The sequence below is a fragment of the Urocampus carinirostris genome, chromosome 3 (assembly GCF_059441175.1).
Source record: "Urocampus carinirostris isolate Australia breed hairy pipefish chromosome 3, RoL_Ucar_1.0, whole genome shotgun sequence".
NCBI classification, from domain to species: Eukaryota; Metazoa; Chordata; class Actinopteri; order Syngnathiformes; family Syngnathidae; genus Urocampus; species Urocampus carinirostris.
In genome coordinates, this window is record NC_142351.1 from 39,002,254 (window position 1) to 39,019,861 (window position 17,608).

Here is a 17,608-nt window from a genome sequence, read left to right on the forward strand (position 1 = left end):
AATTAATTTAATTTAGTATTGAAGGCAGATTTCATAATAACTATGTTCTATGAAATAATTATTAATATTTTCTTTAATTTTCTGATGGTTTTCTTTTTTTTTTATCTTAGCCACTGCTCTTACTGTAGTTTTAATTCCATGTGCCTTATATATGAAAGACATAGCTCACAGAGGAACATTTTCAGGATGCACATTGTAACCAGGTGGGCGTTACAGTCCGGAAAATACAATACTTAAAATGAGCAAAACTTTGTGTTAATGGTATAATGATATATTTTTTGCAAAACACTTATGTCCACCGAGAAAACCAGAAATGACACTAGAAATTCACACAATATAAAAAAGGTCGACATTTTGAGAGACCTGAAACTTTGGATGAGTGACATCATCTAATTATGAATCAATGAAATGTTATTGAGTCTTCAACTACCGGTACTTTATGTTGCAGCACGTAGGGTCATGGCCATGTTTTCGGACACCACCCAATCAAGAAATTTGGCAACATTGTTACAAACGCCGATATTTCCTGGAACGGAGCAGCCACGCGCCTAATCTCCATGCTTTGTGTATAACATGCACCTAAATTTGAGCTCTTTTTTAGGTAAAGCAAAATGTGCGTTATATCAGCGGTAAGGTTTTTAGCCTGGGTTCTGGCCTAAAATGTTAATCATTACATGTGGTTCAGGCCGAGCTTCTCTCTCTCGCTGATTTTTTTCAATTAGTATATGTATATAAAATGTACACTAAAACAATGAGTGGATACTGTACTCAACTAATTTAATGCCAAATAGAAGAACTCCTTCCGTCAATGTTCTTCTTTGTCTCTTTCTCTCTCTCTCTCCTCCTCTCTCTTAAAGTGCCGCCCTAGATTCTTAAAGCGCTACTGCTGCTTTGGTTTATGGCCCAATTTTCAACCTGGCAAAATGGCAGGCAGCCTAATATTTTCCTGTCATAAAAGGTGTAAGTGTTTATACAGTCTTGACTTCGATTTTTTTGATACAAACGAGAGGCTTTAACTTGTTTTCATAAATGACCTGTCATCTTTCTAAGTCCTCAAAAATAACATATAAAACTTTGGGTTTTGATTTGGGCTCAAGTTAGTTTGTCAGGTCAGGCTGGGTCAGGCTCTGTTGGATCGGGCTGGATTTTTTTATGCCCAATCTTACCCTACATAATACATGAATACATACGATGATTTAGTTTTTGCAGAACAGTTAGAGTATTTCCATCGGAAAACCAGAAATGACACAAGAAATACACCACACAATATAAAGAAGGGAGACATTTTGGGAGACCTTACACTTTTAATGGGGACATCATCTTATTTCAAATCAATTAAATGTTTTTGAGTCCTCAATTACTTTCTGTTGCAGCATGTCAGGTGCTATTGGCATTATGGGTATATTCTTGGACTCCACCCAATCAAGAAATTTGGCAACGTTGTTGTAAACGCCAAAATATCCTGAAACGGAGCAGCCACGCCCCCAACCCACCACGCCCGTTAGAAAGTGGGTGGAGCCAAAGAGCGTCGTCAAGGGGCTCCCATCGTCTCCGCGGCAGCTTTCTTGTTGACCCTCAAGGTAACCAGCGCATAACATGTTTTCTGTAAAGTTGAAGCGGCCTTTTTGCGAGCACTTGGAATTCTCGATGAGGGGCACGGACATTTTGCGGAGGACCGGGGAAGCGAGGAACCCGCCCTGGTCGTTTCCTCCGCTGGTTCTCTTGCCCCAGCCGGAAACGGTGTGGTAGCGGATCAGCAAAAGCTCACGCTCTGCCAAGTCCTTGGTAGGCAGGCAAATGGGCAGGGCGTGTCGACCTAGCGTCACGTTTCCGTTCAAATGCAGAAGCGCCATGTCGCTGTCGCCTGTCTCAGGCTGGTAACCTTCCTGAATGATCACCGAAGAAACTGAGATTCTTTGCTCTGTGCCATCGACGATGTCCAGGTTGTGTTCCCCTGGAAACAAGTCAGATCAAAGACATATAAGATACAAACTGTACATATAATCTAGCACTGGGGTCAAAAATGTGTCCACGGGCACCAGAGAGTCCCCTAAGAATACCAGAGTAGACCGCTGACCAGTTCTGGAATTATGTCACCAGTGATGGGTGATTGTCTTTTTAATTTCTAACGGGCATGGTAAATCATTGACATGTTTTTAACATTTTACCTCAGCCAATTACTCCCCTTAACAATTACTGAAATCACCCTTATTAAAACCCCAGTGTGTAATATTTGACCATTTGACTTATTGGAACATAAAGCTCTCGATTTACCGGTCGATCAACGTTCCTACCCCTACCCTTGGTCATGAACTGTGGGTTATGACCGAAAGAACACGATCCTGGATACAAGTGGCTGAAATGAGTTTCCTCCGCAGGGTGACTGGGTTCTCCCTTAGAGATAAGGTGAGAAGCTCAGTCATCCGGGAGGGACTCTGTATATAGCAACTGCTCCTCCGCATTGAGAGGAGCCAGTTGAGGTGGCTCGGGCATCTGATAAGGATGCCTCCTGGACGCCTCCCTCGGGAGGTGTTCCGGGCATGTCCCACCGGCAGAATGCCCTGGGGACGGCCCAGGACTTGCTGGAGAGACTATGTCTCTAGGCTGGCCTGGGAACGCCTCGAAATCCCGTCGGATAAGCTGAAAGAAGTAGCTGGCATAGGAAGCTCTGGGCTTCCCTGTTAAGGCTGCTGCCCCATAGACCTGAGCCCGGATTAGCGGAAGATAACAGATGGATGGAAACCAGTGCCACAGCAAGAACGCCGACAAACTTGGCGGCAACTATTTGTTACGATACCACTTTATAAAAGTCTCGACCTATGATTTTTTTTTCCCCAATAAAAATTAACATATTTTCTTATTCAAAGCCCCAATGTGTCATATTTGACCTACATATGGCACTGTGTTGTCTGGTATGAGCAAGGGCTTGTGATACACCTCACAGCGCTACATTGCGATAATAGTTCATGTATTTTTGCCTAGTATTTAAATCAATGTTTTTTAATTTACCCAATTACATTTTTTGTACCACTAGGAGGTACTAAATATTACACACTCTCCCTTTAAGCGATAGTAAACCTTACAAACACAACGCAGCACATATGTACTCACAGCAAAACAGACTATGTAGAATTTGTTGACAATATTAGCTATCTACAAAGACGTCCTCTGCTACCAAAGAAAGAGACAATCAGGAATAAAGTTAAAATGGACAAGACGAGAGTTTTAGTTGTTGACTTAGTCTATTTTAACTACACACCTTGGTAATAACATAATGATGGCATAGTAACATCATATTATTAACGTTATATGGTATTTTTGAAATGCATGTCAAACTTTTTAAACCTTCACGCCAAACAGTAACACCAAGAGTAGCTACCGGCTTTAAAAATGTTGGTGATCCCTGATCTAAAACAAAAAGTTTAGTTCCTGTAAACTTAAATCCCCATTATTATAATCAATTTATAAATAATATACAATAGTTCTCAATAAACTTTTGGAAATATTTCCTTTTTGACCCGTTTGTTCTAATGACTGCACTCTGCAGAGCCATTGGATTACTGGGTATAGAATAGTTTGAATTTATAATTTAAGGAATAAATACATTCTTATTCCGCTGGAAGATAATTTACTGGAAGTATTTTTTTGTCATTCGACTGTATTTTAAATCTTTGTCCTGGTAAAATAAGAAAATAAAGGAAAGATTATCTGATTTTCCAAATAATAATTCTTAAAATAAATCTTTAAAAAAATGTGAAAATGCAAAATTATCTGCAAATGGATGGCGCAGCGGTTAGCGCGTGTGCAGCACAGTTCTGAGGTCATGAGATCTAACCTCCTGTGTGGAGTTTGCATGTTCTCCCCGTGCTTGGATGGGTTCCCTCCTGGCGCTCCGGTTTCCTCCCACATGCATGTCAGGTTAATTGGCCGGTCAAAATTGTCCCTAGGTGTGAATGAGCGAGCAAATTTTCTGTCTCTGTGTGCCCTGCGACTGGCTGGCAATCAGTTCAGGGTGTCCCCTGCTCACTGCCTGGAGATAGCTGGGATGGGCTCCAGCACCCCTGCGACCCTACTGAGATAATGGATGGATGGAAATAATACTACTTGCGTGTAGTTTTTGTGTAGCATGTTTGTTGTATTTATGTAGAAGTATTTTAGAGTGGACACACAAAGTGACAGTGGGGACAACGTTGGCACCAAAAAAGTTAACCACACTTGGGGCCCCCTAGTGGTTGCGGGGCTCTAAGCAGCCGCTTAGCTCGCTTATGCCTTATGCCTCTGTGTCTGACTGTTTAAAGAATGCCAGGCTAAATAGCAATCTACAAAGACGTCCTCTGCCCTCACACATTTTCAGGTTACCATCGCTGACCCAAAATTTGTACTCCCCTGGCTTAATTTCTCTTACCTGACATGACAAGTGCTCTGCAAACCCAAACATAAAATCTGCAGGTCATTGTTTGACAGGATACAGCTAATTTTCCTTGTGTGATTCTCTCAGCATTCTCTCACGGGCAACATAAAATAATGCGTTGGGCAACATTTGGCCCATAGGTCATGAGTTTGAGCTAGATTTGGATGATGGTGACCTCATGTATTGCTTACCTGCCACCACCATCAGCTTGTCGGGTTTGATTCTGTGGACACAATGAGCTGCAGTGAGAACCCGGTCAGGTTTGATCAGCACGCCTCCACAGTGACTGGCTCCGTCCAACTGAATAAGAACCTAACAGAAGAGAAAATGCCACGTTCTATGTCAGTTTTGGGGTTCGAAATACAGGGAGTGCAGAATTATTAGGCAAGTTGTATTTTTGAGGATTAATTTTATTATTGAACAACAACCATGTTCTTAATGAACCCAAAAGTCTCATTAATATCAAAGCTGAATATTTTGGAAGTTGGAGTGGGGCTTTTTTAGTTTTAGCTATTTTAGGAGGATATCTGTGTGTGCAGGTGACTATTACTGTGCATAATTATTAGGCAACTTAAAAAAAAACAAATGTATACCCATTTCAATTATTTATTTTCATCAGGGAAACCAATATAACAGCTCAACATTCACAAATATACATTTCTGACATTCGAAAACAAAACAAAAACAAATCAGTGACCAATATAGCCACCTTTCTTTGCAAGGACACTCAAAAGCCTGCCATCCATGGATTCTGTCAGTGCTTTGATCTGTTCACGATCAACATTGCGTGCAGCAGCAACCACAGCGTCCCAGACACTGTTCAGAGAGGTGTACTGTTTTCCCTCCTTGTAAATCTCACATTTGATGAGGGACCACAGGTTCTCTTTGGGGTTCAGATCAGGTGAACAAGGAGGCCATGCCATTAGTTTTTCTTCTTTTAGACCCTTTCTGGCCAGCCACGCTGTGGAGTACTTGGATGCGTGTGATGGAGCGTTGTCCTGCATGAAAATCATGTTTTTCTTGAAGGATGCGGACTTCTTCCTGTACCACTGCTTGAAGAAGGTGTCTTCCAGAAACTGGCAGTAGGACTGGGAGTTGAGCTTGAGTCCATCCTCAACCCGAAAAGGCCCCACAAGCTCATCTTTGATGATACCAGCCCATACCAGTACCCCACCTCCACCTTGCTGGCGTCTGAGGCGGACTGGAGCTCTCTGCCCTTTACCGATCCAGCCACGGGCCCATCCATCTGGCCCATCAAGACTCACTCTCATTTCATCAGTCCATAAAACCTTAGAAAAATCCGTCTTGAGATTTTTCTTGGCCCAGTCTTGACGTTTCAGCTTGTGTGTCTTGTTCAGTGGTGGTCGTTTTTCAGCCTTTCTTACCTTGGCCATGTCTCTGAGTATTGCACACCTTGTGCTTTTGGGCACTCCAGTGATGTTGCAGCTCTGAAATATGGCAAAACTGGTGGCAAGTGGCATCTTGGCAGCTGTACGCTTGACTTTTCTCAGTTCACGGGCAGTTATTTTGCGCCTTGGTTTTTCTACACGCTTCTTGCGACCCTGTTGACTATTTTGAATGTAACGCTTGATTGTTCGATGATCACGCTTCAGAAGCTTGGCAATTTTAAGAGTGCTGCATCCCTCTGCAAGATATCTCACTATTTTTGACTTTTCAGAGCCTGTCAAGTCCCTCTTCTGACCCATTTTGCCAAAGGAAAGGAAGTTGCCTAATAATTATGCACACCTGATATAGGGTGTTGATGTCATTAGACCACACCCCTTCTCATTACAGAGATGCACATCACCTGATATGCTTAATTGGTAGTAGGCTTTCGAGCCTATACAGCTTGGAGTAAGACAACATGCATAAAGAGGATGATGTGGTCAAAATACTCATTTGCCTAATAATTCTGCACTCCCTGTACTTCTAGGTCTCTATGGTGAAACTTATTTTCTTGATTTTTCAGTCATGATGAGAGCTTTACCTGCCAAGGACACGCTCCTTCTGGACAATGGTTGGATCCAACAAGCCTGGTCTGACCCATCATGCTGTCATTGCTTGGAACCAGTTGACCACATGGGAATTCCACTAAAAGACAATTTTATTAAAAAGTGCCTTCTTGTTTCCTGTTTTCTGTCACTCAAAATGGTTCTGAACTATAACCCATTCATGATATTCATTCATTCCTTCATTATCTGCACCCCTCATCCTCAGTAGGGTCGCGGGGTTGCTGGTGCCCATCCCAGCAATCTTCGGGCAGTGGGCAGGGGACACCCTGAACCGGTTGCCAGCCAGTCGCAGGGCACACTGAGACAGACTACTCCTTTGCTCATTCACACCTAGGGACAATTTGGACCGGACAATTAACCTGAAATGCATGTTTTTGGAATGTGGGAGGAAGCCGGAGTGCACGGAGAAGACCCATGCAAGCACGGGAGAACATGCAAACTCCACACAGTAAGGTTAGATCTCATGACCTCAGAACTGTGCCGCACACGCGTTAAACACTGCGCCGCCGTGCTGCCCCCATTCATGATATGTGCACTCTAATTCTTGAGTTAAAGTTAAGGTGGAACAACTAACCTGTAATTAATTAACCTCCATTGTATAATTGATTTAATGGTCGGATACATTTTGACTTAGGATTTCTCTAAATCCCCAACATTTCTGGTTCTTGAACAGTAAATATTTTTAATTTTTTATTGTCCTCTATGATAAAACCTATTGTATATTTCTACGACTTTGAAATGGAAACATATAGGTCACAATCTGTTACTTCTTTAATCTATAATACTGTATCTGTCAAACGTGAGTGTTTATATTTTTTCTCAAAATATTAAAAACAAGAAACTCTTTTGAGAGCACCACACATCTTCTAAGAAATTGAAATTAGTTACGATCATTTCTGGTAATAAGTAATTATAGATGCAACATTGCTTGGTCATCAGGGTCAGTACCTCTGGACTGGCAGCCTGAGGTGGTGGTCCCCCTTTTTAATACGGGGGAACAGAGAATTTGTTTCCACTACAGGGGAATCACACTTCTCAACCTCCCTGGTAAGGTCTATTCGAGGGTAGTGGAAAGGAGGGTCCGTCAGGAAGTCGAATCTTAGATTCAGGAGAAGCAGTTTTGTTTTTGTCCGGGCTGTGGAACACTAAACCTCACCCATGGTCATGAACAGTGGGTCATGACCGAAAGAACAAGATACCGGATATGAGCGGCTGAAATTAGTTTCGTTCGCCGGGTGACTGGGCTCTCCCTAATAGATAGAGTGGGAAGCTAGGCCATCCCGGAGGGACTCAGTTTAGAGCTGCTGCTGCTCCAGCTGAGTTGGCGCGAGCATCTGATAAGGATGCCTCCCTCGGGCATTTTCCATGCATGTCCCACCGGCATGAAGCCTCAGGGACAACCCAGGACATGCTGAAGAGACTGCATCTCTACGCTGTCCTGGGAATGCCTCAGGATCCCGTTGAGGAGCTGGATCAAGTGGCTGGGGATAGGGTGGTCTGGACTTCCCTGTTGAGGCTGCTGCCCCGCAACACGACCCCGGATAAGCGGAAGCTAATGGATAGATGGATATAGTTGACCCTGTAATATGGTGACCTCGTCTTACAACATGGTCACTTTACGGTGTGGAATAAAATGTTTTTCGGACCCTCTTTGCAGCATTTTCCTTGCAATACGACATAAATAATAAATTATTTTGTTAAAAACTTAAAATTCATAAGTCTCTAAAAGATCTGTCTGCTACTGATCAACGTCATACACAAAGGCTGGCTGCTAATTATTTGCATCAAGGCATCATGAAAATGCTGATATGCTATTGGCTGAATTACTTCCCACAATGCTTTTCACTTCATTCAGTTCCAAATCTGTTGTGCTTCGTAAAGGTTTTGCAAATCGTCGATACAGTACTGTACTGTATTCTTCTATTGTTATTATTTCATTTAAATTTTTATTCACTTTGTGTCTCAAGGCTTGCAGTAATTCAATAGGGATATCCAAAAACACGATAACCACGGAATTAAACTTGCGATTCTTAAAAAGTACAAAAGAGGCACACGAATAGCTATCCTCGCTAATTCGAAGGCCATAACCAATCAACTCTGAAAAGTTGCCTGGCCCATTTTTCACAACTTGAAACACAATAAGACGGCTAATCATAATCAAACCCATTGTTGCAAAGTATTAAGGATTGATAATCAGAATAAATAACAGAACAACACTTTAAAATTAAGTTTATTATAAATCTACTTATAACATTCATTGCATGTACAGTGGAACCTCGGTTTTCGAACGCCTCTCAGTTCGAACAAATCGGTTCTCAACCAAAAATTTCGAGAAATTCTTGCTTCGCTTTTCGTTCAAAAAATCGGAGTTCGAACGCCGGTACGCTAGGGGCGACGCTGAGCAGCGTACGAGTGTAGATTGCCCCCACCCCTCGTGAAGAACTGTTGTCACGGCAACGCGCACTCCTCTTCTGTTTTCGTTTTTCAAAAGCGGTGAAGGGAGTGTTTTAACCCCTAATTATGCCTCGGAAGAAGGTCGGTGCAAGCAGCAAAGTTGCTACAGGTGAATAAAGAAGAGTAGTGCGTACAACTATTGCATTTAAGAAAGAAATAATAGCAAAATATGAAGAAGGTGTGCAAGTTTCCCTTCTTTCAGGAATACAGCATGGCTTCTGCCGACCGGTAAGAAATCCTATTCATAATTCTTTTCTTTATCCTTTAACCGCTCACCACTTGTTGTGGAGACCCGGGTGCTAAATGACGTGTAAACGACCTGATTGTTTTTATTTTTACACGTTCATGTTAGCGTAATCTTTCGTACGGAAGATTACGCTAACGCGAATGTACGATTAGCCTGGGTTAGCTTTACGTTAAATATTCAAGATAAACATTCAGGGTGTTGGAACGGATTAAAACAATTTTACATTACTTTAAATGGGAAAAAACGGCTTCGGTGATCGTACAACTCGGTTTTCGTACAAAGAAACGGAACGGATTATGGTCGAGAACCGAGGTTCCACTGTATATGACATCACTGTTTTCCATCTTCCATCAGTATGTACGTGTATTAACTCATCTTCATTCATGCAATGTTTGCGTTGCGTCGTCTGCTGCAGGCCACGTGAACTCCTCTTTCCACGATGCTTTTAATGTACGTTTACGTTTTGTAGCGTCATCAATTTAGTTCTTTTGAATAATTCTTCTGGAGCTGAGGTTTTGGCTTGATTCCTAACCAATCATCCATTTTTCTTGTGTTCTCTGTGCGTCTACTTTAGAAAATGATATGCAAATGCACGATCTTATAAAGCTCGGGAAAGTCCGGAAGCACGAAGTTATTCGATGCAGGCTTCTGATTGTCTGCCGAGTATGCAAATTGCCAAACGGAATTCCGAAATTTCCAGACCGAACGAAGACTTCGAAATCGGAATTAAGCAAACGTTTGATTTGAAAAAAAAAAAAAAAAGACTCAAGATTTTTTTTTCTTGAAAAAGTTGTCGGCCACCTGGGCGGAGACGTTTTGTAAGTTATACGTCCGACGTAAAAAATGCACGCCCCGGGCGTCCGGGCCAACGTTATTTCAGACACTGCTGTAATGCAACCTCACAATGTGCTTCAAATAAAGGCAACATTTTGTTTTGGGCCAGATGTGGCTGCCATGAGTAAAAATACAACAACCCACAATGACCATTGAATCCTACTCGTTTTTGTTAGTTAGAAAGACACCCACCCTGAGCGATGCACTGCCGTCCGTCTTCACCCAGCATGTAACCATCAGCGCAGGAACATTTTCGCCGTCTTCCCGAGCCATCGCAGAAGTGTTGACACTCGCCGTTGTGGTAGGCGCACTTGAGCGTGTCTTCAAACACTTAATAACAATAATACAGTGCTTGGAAAAATTATTTGCTACCCCCAAGAACTTTTTGTCATATTGACACATTTCAGGCTTCAAACTTTAAGCAAAAAAAACTAAAAACATTTCTTTAGAATCAACGATATGTAAGAAACAATCGTGAGGTGAAACCATATGATTTCAACATTCTATATTATATTTACAACAACAACAAAATCTGAAAAGTAGGTGTTGCAATAGTATTTCCCCCCTGTTCTCTCAAGTTAGCCAACTGACTCCAGAAGTTCTCTGATAATATCTAAATGATCCATTGTCGACCTATTGGACTTATTTTGCAACATTCACACATCTTTCGGGGCACTGTGCGAACAATAACATAAAAATGTAGAGAGTATAAAACCATTACAAACCTGCCAAGACCTGGCCGTCCCCCTAATCTTTCGGCCCAAACAAGAAGAGAACTATTCAGAGAAGCAACCTTTTGGAAGCGTGGATGCCCATGATCATATTGGAATACTTGCAGGCGTACACAGCTGAGATGGAACAATCTGTGCATAAGAAAACTATTTGTCGTTCTCGGCATAAATCTGCCCTTTATGGAAAAATGACAAAAAGAAAACCCTTTTTGAATAAATACCATAAAAGGCACATTTGGCGTTTGCTACAAGACACATGGGAGACACAAATTACATGTGGAACCAGGTGCTCTGGTCAGATGAGACCAAAATTAAAATTTTTGGGCTGAATGCAAAGCATTGTATTTGGCGTAAAAGTGGTACTGCACACCACCCTGAAAACACCATCTCCACTGTCAAACATGGTGGTGGCAGCATCATACTCTGGGGTAGCTTTTCTTTAATAATAATAATAATAATAATTTCCTTTGTATTGTCATTCTTTGTAACAATGTACACAGAACGAAATGTCGATACATCTGACCCGTTGTAGCGAGTCGATGCAGCCGCAGCCAGAGGGCGCCGCCATTATACCAATTAGGTATGTCTCGGTCGAGGCGCGAACCAGCGACCTCCCAGTCTCAAAGCGGGCACACTACCATCTAGGCTACTGAGCTGGTAACAGGCACTTGCAAGATTGTTATTGTTGAGGAGGCGAGAATAAAGGGCAATTCTGGCAGATTATCTGTTGGAGTCTGCAAGAGTCCTAAGAATGGGGCGCAGGTTCACCTTCCAACAGGAAAATGACCCTCAACAAGAGACAAAACCTTCAATAGAATGGTTTAAAACTAACAATATAAAGGCTCTCCAGACCTCGATCCTATCGATAATTTGTGGAAAGTTTTTGATGATTCAAACCATAAAGAACTTGAGCTGTTTTGTAAGACTGAATGGGCAAATATTTTTGTTTCAAGTTGTGCAAAACCTATAGAGACAAACCCAAAAAGACTTGTGGCAGTGATCGCAGCAAAAGGAGGTTGCACAAAGTATTAACCCAAAGGGGTCCAATAGTTTTGCAATGCCTAATTTTCAATTTTGTATTTGTTAGCATGATATAAAATGTTAAATACATTTGGGGTTTTTTCACAATTGTGTCCAACATGTTGTTGAATCTAAAACTTTGAAGACTGAGATATGGCAATACTGTATGTCAAAAAGTTCTTGGGGGGCCAATACTTTTGCAAGGAACTGTGAGTGATGACATGCCCGTATCGATAGCTCATAGTTTTATAATTCCTACCCATTTGACACAGGCGCCCTTCAAAGCCTTCGGCGCATTCGCATTTGAACAAGGACCCTGAGGCGACGCACACGCCATTGTTCAGACATGGGTTGAGTTTGCACGGGTCTCGACCTGACCAGAATCACGACTTTAAGTTAGGTTAAAAAAGGGAAACACTAATGGGTCCTTAAAGTAAGTGGTGCTTACCTTCATATGTATCCCAGAATTGCCTCTACAGAGGAAAAGAAGAGCAAAAGCATAGCCATTAGCACTGCGATTACATTTTCACAATGTGGGGATAATGTGCCAATTATGGCTTATTTTTTTTGTTGTATAACTGGTTGTTCTGGAACGATTAATTGTGGAGCTATTTTGTTAAATGTGTTTATAATTTTGTCTGATTTTGAATTTACATTTTTGAGCCTATATTTGAGCTTACAAATGTTCTTTGCCTTCGACATACTGATAAAAAAAACTGTTAAATAAGTTTGAAAAATGGCTGAAAATGTTGCTCATTTAAGTAAAATGTTTGATTGTTTGCTTTATTCAATGTGTAGCATGTGTATTAACAGAAACCAACTAAGAACATAAGATTTAAAAGAGAAAGTACCAACAAAGGATATACTTTATGATTACCCAGTCCTACCCTACCCTACCCAGCTTTCTTCCATCTTTGCAACATTGCTAAAATTCGCCCTATGCTGTCTCAGTCGGATGCGGAGACTATAATTCACGCGTTTGTTACCTCCCGTCTCGATTACTGTAATGCACTACTCCCCGGTCACCCGAAGTCCAAAATCAAGAGCCTTCAGCTGGTATAAAATGCTACAGCAAGGCTTTTAACTAAGACAAGAAAGTTTGATCACATTACTCCAATTTTAGCTAACATGCATTGGCTCCCTGTTAGCTTAAGATGTGATTTTAAGGTTCTGTTGGTAGTATACAAAATAATGCATGGACTTGCTCCTTCATATCTTTCAGATTTAATTCCTCCCTGTGCTCGGGTCCGGAGCCGTTTAAATCTAGGCTTAAAACACACTTCTATTCTATGGCATATGAATGACATATATTTCCTGTTGACGATATCTGTGTTTTAATTGTTATTACAACATCCATTGCAGCCTTGTCATCCTGGAAGGGGGATTACTTCATGTGCGCTCCCTTCTTAAGGTTTCTTCATTTTCCTCAGGTTGAGGTTTGAGTTTTTCGAGTTTTTCCTTAACCTCATGTAGGTTTTAGATCAGGGGATGGTATAATAACAGTCTGTGGTCTGTGCATCCCTTTGAGACTCCTTGTGATTAAGGGCTATACAAAAAAACACGACTTGACCGGACTTTATGGTCATTGCTATCGAGGATAAACATGTGATAAAAGATTTAAAAGAGAACAATAAGATAAAAGAGATGTTAGGATAAATGGGCGAACATTTACAAGGCAGTTCTTGGAGACTGCATCAGTAATAAAATAATAGCGCAATGAAACATAGTTTGATGACATTTAGTCGCAACATGTTTCCAAGATAAGCGTCAAGAAATAAAATACAAATTTTTCTACACACTGGCGAAATACGTCTATATTTTCAGTCTTATGTTCTCTTTTAGCGTGGTGACAGCTCAAGGGAAGAGACTGTCTCTGAGCTTTTATTGCCTTATTACTGCAACTCTCACTGGAAAGAAAATATTATTTCAGTTGTAGCGCTAACGTTTTATTTTCTTATCATTATTGTTATACTTTTTATGCTGAATTGTATACTTTTTCAATGATATATTTTCATATTCCTAAGTGACTATTTTTTAACACCAATGCTGATATTCAACTCAACGGGTCACTGATTGAGATAATAGATTACATAGGTACCAGTTTCTGGTATCAGTACTTGCCTATCCATCCTCATACAGTATTTAACTTAGTATATAGTTTGTATTTTTAAACAATCATTTTAATTTTTGTTGGGTATTTTTAAAGGAAACCCTGTTATGCAAAATAATACAAACATTGCAATGAGCAAATACGTTTTCCTAATTTTAATTCATCTGTTTTAGTTTACTGTTTGATTGATTTTTTTTTTTACTGTATTACAGTAATATTTTCACAGAATCATTCCCAATATAATTGTTAGGATGCAGCACGCCACTGTCCTCCAGAGATGGCGACAGGCAGACAAACTAGAGGACCCTACACTTGTTCCTCATTACATGCACCTGACTCTGATCAGAACACGGTAATTAAGGACTGTGCCGACAGCAAAAGCTGTTGGAAAGTTGTTTGACCTTGAAGTCCTCGATCTCCTGCCTGGGGTGTCCTGAACTTTTTCGGCCATGGGTGTTATCCGGACTGTGTTTTATATATATATATATATATATATATATATATATATATATATATATATGTAATGAAATAGTATATTATATAAATTATTCAACCCCATTAGCAGATAATATTACTTACTTTAAGTGTAGCCTTTCCAGGTGGCATGAAATCTTATCTTTGTTTTTCTTGTTAAATAAGAAGTTTTATGTTTCAAGTAAGCAGAAATATCTTATCTAGAATAAGGTAGTTAATTCAGCACTTTTTTAAATATATATTTTATGAAAATATTTCATTGTGTTTGTAATGTTTTTGGAAAATAGATTTTAAAGGTGCAAAATTATCTACCATGTGAAGAATAAAATATCTTTAAACAAGAAAAAAAACATATCGTACTTAAAATGAGCAACTGCTCATGTTTATATGGTTAAGAATTACTTTTTGCTGTGTTTGTGGAAATGTAATTTGTTAAAGATGAGAGTAGGTGGAAAGTTTAAGTGCAGAAGATATTTTTGTTGCTGGACTAATGTCTGATTGACTGGACATAACTGTTTTGTTTTCTACACAGGAGTTTTGTCTACCTCCCTTTGGTCCTACAACTGCAGATGCTGAATTCAGGCGGACCTAAACTACCAGTGTTTGTACTTCTCATATCTCATAGATTTAGATACATTTGTATAGAAAATAGCGCAACGGGCGACTGGGCTGACCGTCAAAGCGTCGTTCTCAAAAACTTCTCTGGCCTCCTCGTAGTCGCAGATCTCTTCACGGCATTCCCGTTCCAGGTTGCCCTGCTTTAATTCCTCCAAGAAACCTGAGTTAGCTCTTCGCCATCTACTTAGCACTGCCCATGCATCCTGCTTCTCCACAAACACTGATTACAAAATTGATGAATATGACAAAGATCCTTAAATGTGCAGAAAATCGCATTTCTACCATATGACATTAGCCAGGAGGAGACAATTGGGAAACAAAAGCATTGCATCCGTAGAAAGATGCTAAGAAGACGCACCTGCAGCTGAAGTGATGTCAAACAGCAGAATGGACACAACGAAGCTTTTCGCCAACATGACGTCCAGCGTTTAACTTCCCTAGATTAAGTTGCGAGTGCGCTTGTCTCGGAGGCAGAGCCTTTAAACTAGCCTTCCGGCGACTTTGCGACCCTCGGACCCGGTAAAACAAACAGGTTGCCCCTTTTTCGATCAGATCTGCAAACAAACTAGAGGTCAACTGGATTTGGAGTTTTGTTCTTTTGAAACTGGGAGTCCAAAGTTGTACCCACCTCAATATTAGACAAAACAAGTAAAATATTACCCAAATGGCAGACAATTTTGTTTGATTTACTCAGACGTCTTCTGTCCAAAGAGTTTCCTTTAATTATTGGGGGAATGATGACAAGCAAGTGCAATTTGGTCCATCCCCACAGCAACCACCAATGGCAACAGCACAAAAACCCAATCTGTGTTGCAATCTGGCAATAGTCTCCACAGTGTGGTTACCCTGGCACTGTCGTCTAGAAATCTAGGGCTCACATTATTTATCTATCTATCTATCTACCTTGGTCATATCCCTCAAAGGGGTGACCAACAGCAAGACAAACACATTCAATAGCAAAGAAAATAAAAGGGGGAAAAAAAAGCATATACACAGCCTTTTTTGCATTTTCTTTCAAACGTAGTAGAAAACACTTTTTCATTTTTGTAATTGTGCTGGTAGTCTCCGTCGTGAATGGTTACATCATTTGAAAACATCCCGCTTTAATACCAGAAGGCTGGATTTCTTTAGACCCAATCTTATCTCTGACACACAGGCAGACACAGGAAGAAAAGTGGCAGATCGACTGTTTACCCAATCACAATACAAAACACACTGTACTGTAGAGAAAATTGTCCACAATAGGGATGTCAATCACCTGGGCTCTCTGAAATTGGACTGGAGTGAGTATTTCAAAGTCAATTTGAATTTGCTCACGACTAGAAAATTCAGGTGTTGACAAATGACACATTAAAAATACGGTGTTTCAGCCTGTCCGCCATGGGGAATCAATTTGATTAGTAATTCCGCATTATTTGTAGATCAGAACGGCAGTCAAGACTTGGCGTGTTGACTAACGAATTTAAGCCAAAAAGTTCAGCAATTTGGAATCACGGTATTGCTTTGGATCGTGCGTGTTATCCCAAATTGAATTGTGGCCATCTGGGCAATTATCACACTTTTACTCAAGGGCTAGGACACACATATTATGTCTTTGAGTTGGAATCAGGAAAAGCAAAAATGTCTGGGTTAATCGTTTTGAGATTTTATGCTCGATAAAATTCAGCAACATTAAGGAAGACTTATGCCCCTTTTTTCATTAAATAGTTCCGGCTCTCCCAGCCTTGCCTCACCTCGCCCCAGGTACTAAGTACTTTTCTGAGTCTACTTTTCCATTTCAGTCGTACGCATTGTACAGTGGCTTGACACCATCACCATGCATGTGCGAAATACTCTAGGTGTCCGATATACTGCGTACACAATTTATAATGATCAAAAGACGTATAAAAGAGGGGGGAAACCATTTTTGTAAGGGTGTAACGTAATCACTGATGTGTCTCTAGGGCCATAAAATCTGATTAAAATGGGAATATGAGGTTAAAAATGCATATACTGTTTGTTAGGATACTGTATTAACTTATTTTTTAGGCAAGAGGATTTATTTTGTAGATTTTCTCGACTATTTTTTTGGTTGTATAAAAGTTTTTGGGGAGGTTCTAAAACAGTTTGGGCAGTTAGTATTTATTTGCAAAAGTATTTTTACTTTATTGTTGTCATGATTTGCCCATTTTCTTCGCCTGTGCCCACTCGTTTAGCCCCAGCTGCTGCTCATTTCCTGATTGGTTCCCCTCTCTATTTAAACACACTACTCATATTCACTCCTTGTCAGTCCGTCAGCAAACCTCCGCACATGCAAGGCAAGCACTTTTTGACTCTGGCTCCCGTCTGATCCATCCTGTCCTGTTTCCTGCTCGTCCGCCCCTGGCTTCCAGGTCGTCTCAGGTTACATGACTTGATTCCGGCCTCCTACCACGCTCCGATCTCCCGTCCCGGCTGCCCGACTTGTTTCCGTCCTCCGACCACTCTCCGATCTCCCTCGACCATGCTCCGATGACGAGGGCTTCCTGTTTCTCCTGCTCAGCAAGCACCGGATCGCTGTCATTTTTTTCACCGCTCCTAAATCCCCCGATTCCTCAATAAAGCTTTGTGCGTTTGGGTTTACTGCCTAATCTGGTTCTGACATTTTTGTATTATTAAATAAACACTTAACTTAATCTTCACAAATTTGTGCAAATGTAAGTTATTTCAGTTATCATT

General features: G+C 40.9%; 1 protein-coding gene across 1 annotated transcript; it reads right to left on the reverse strand.

Moving 5' to 3' along the window:
- Positions 1-1,284: 1,284 nt before the first annotated feature.
- Positions 1,285-15,436, reverse strand: f7i (coagulation factor VIIi). The gene is made up of 8 exons (XM_088331757.1): positions 15,270-15,436; positions 14,968-15,131; positions 12,158-12,182; positions 11,969-12,082; positions 10,151-10,288; positions 6,399-6,502; positions 4,603-4,723; positions 1,285-1,954 (listed from the first exon to the last, which is right to left on the reverse strand). Exons 1-8 carry the CDS (start codon positions 15,325-15,327, stop codon positions 1,332-1,334), a joined length of 1,347 nt encoding a protein of 448 aa, XP_088187883.1. The 5' UTR covers positions 15,328-15,436; the 3' UTR covers positions 1,285-1,331.
- Positions 15,437-17,608: the final 2,172 nt, after the last annotated feature.

Excerpts from the sequence above, each read along its gene's own strand:
- f7i (XM_088331757.1), bottom strand. The coding sequence starts at position 15,327 with ATGTTGGCGAAAAGCTTCGTTGTGTCCATTCTGCTGTTTGACATCACT. Across the intron at positions 12,183-14,967 it reads TTGAGAACGACGCTTTGACG|AGGCAATTCTGGGATACATA; the intron begins GTCAGCCCAGTC and ends TTTCCTCTGTAG. Across the intron at positions 4,724-6,398 it reads AAGGAGCGTGTCCTTGGCAG|GTTCTTATTCAGTTGGACGG; the intron begins GTAAAGCTCTCA and ends CTCTTCTGTTAG.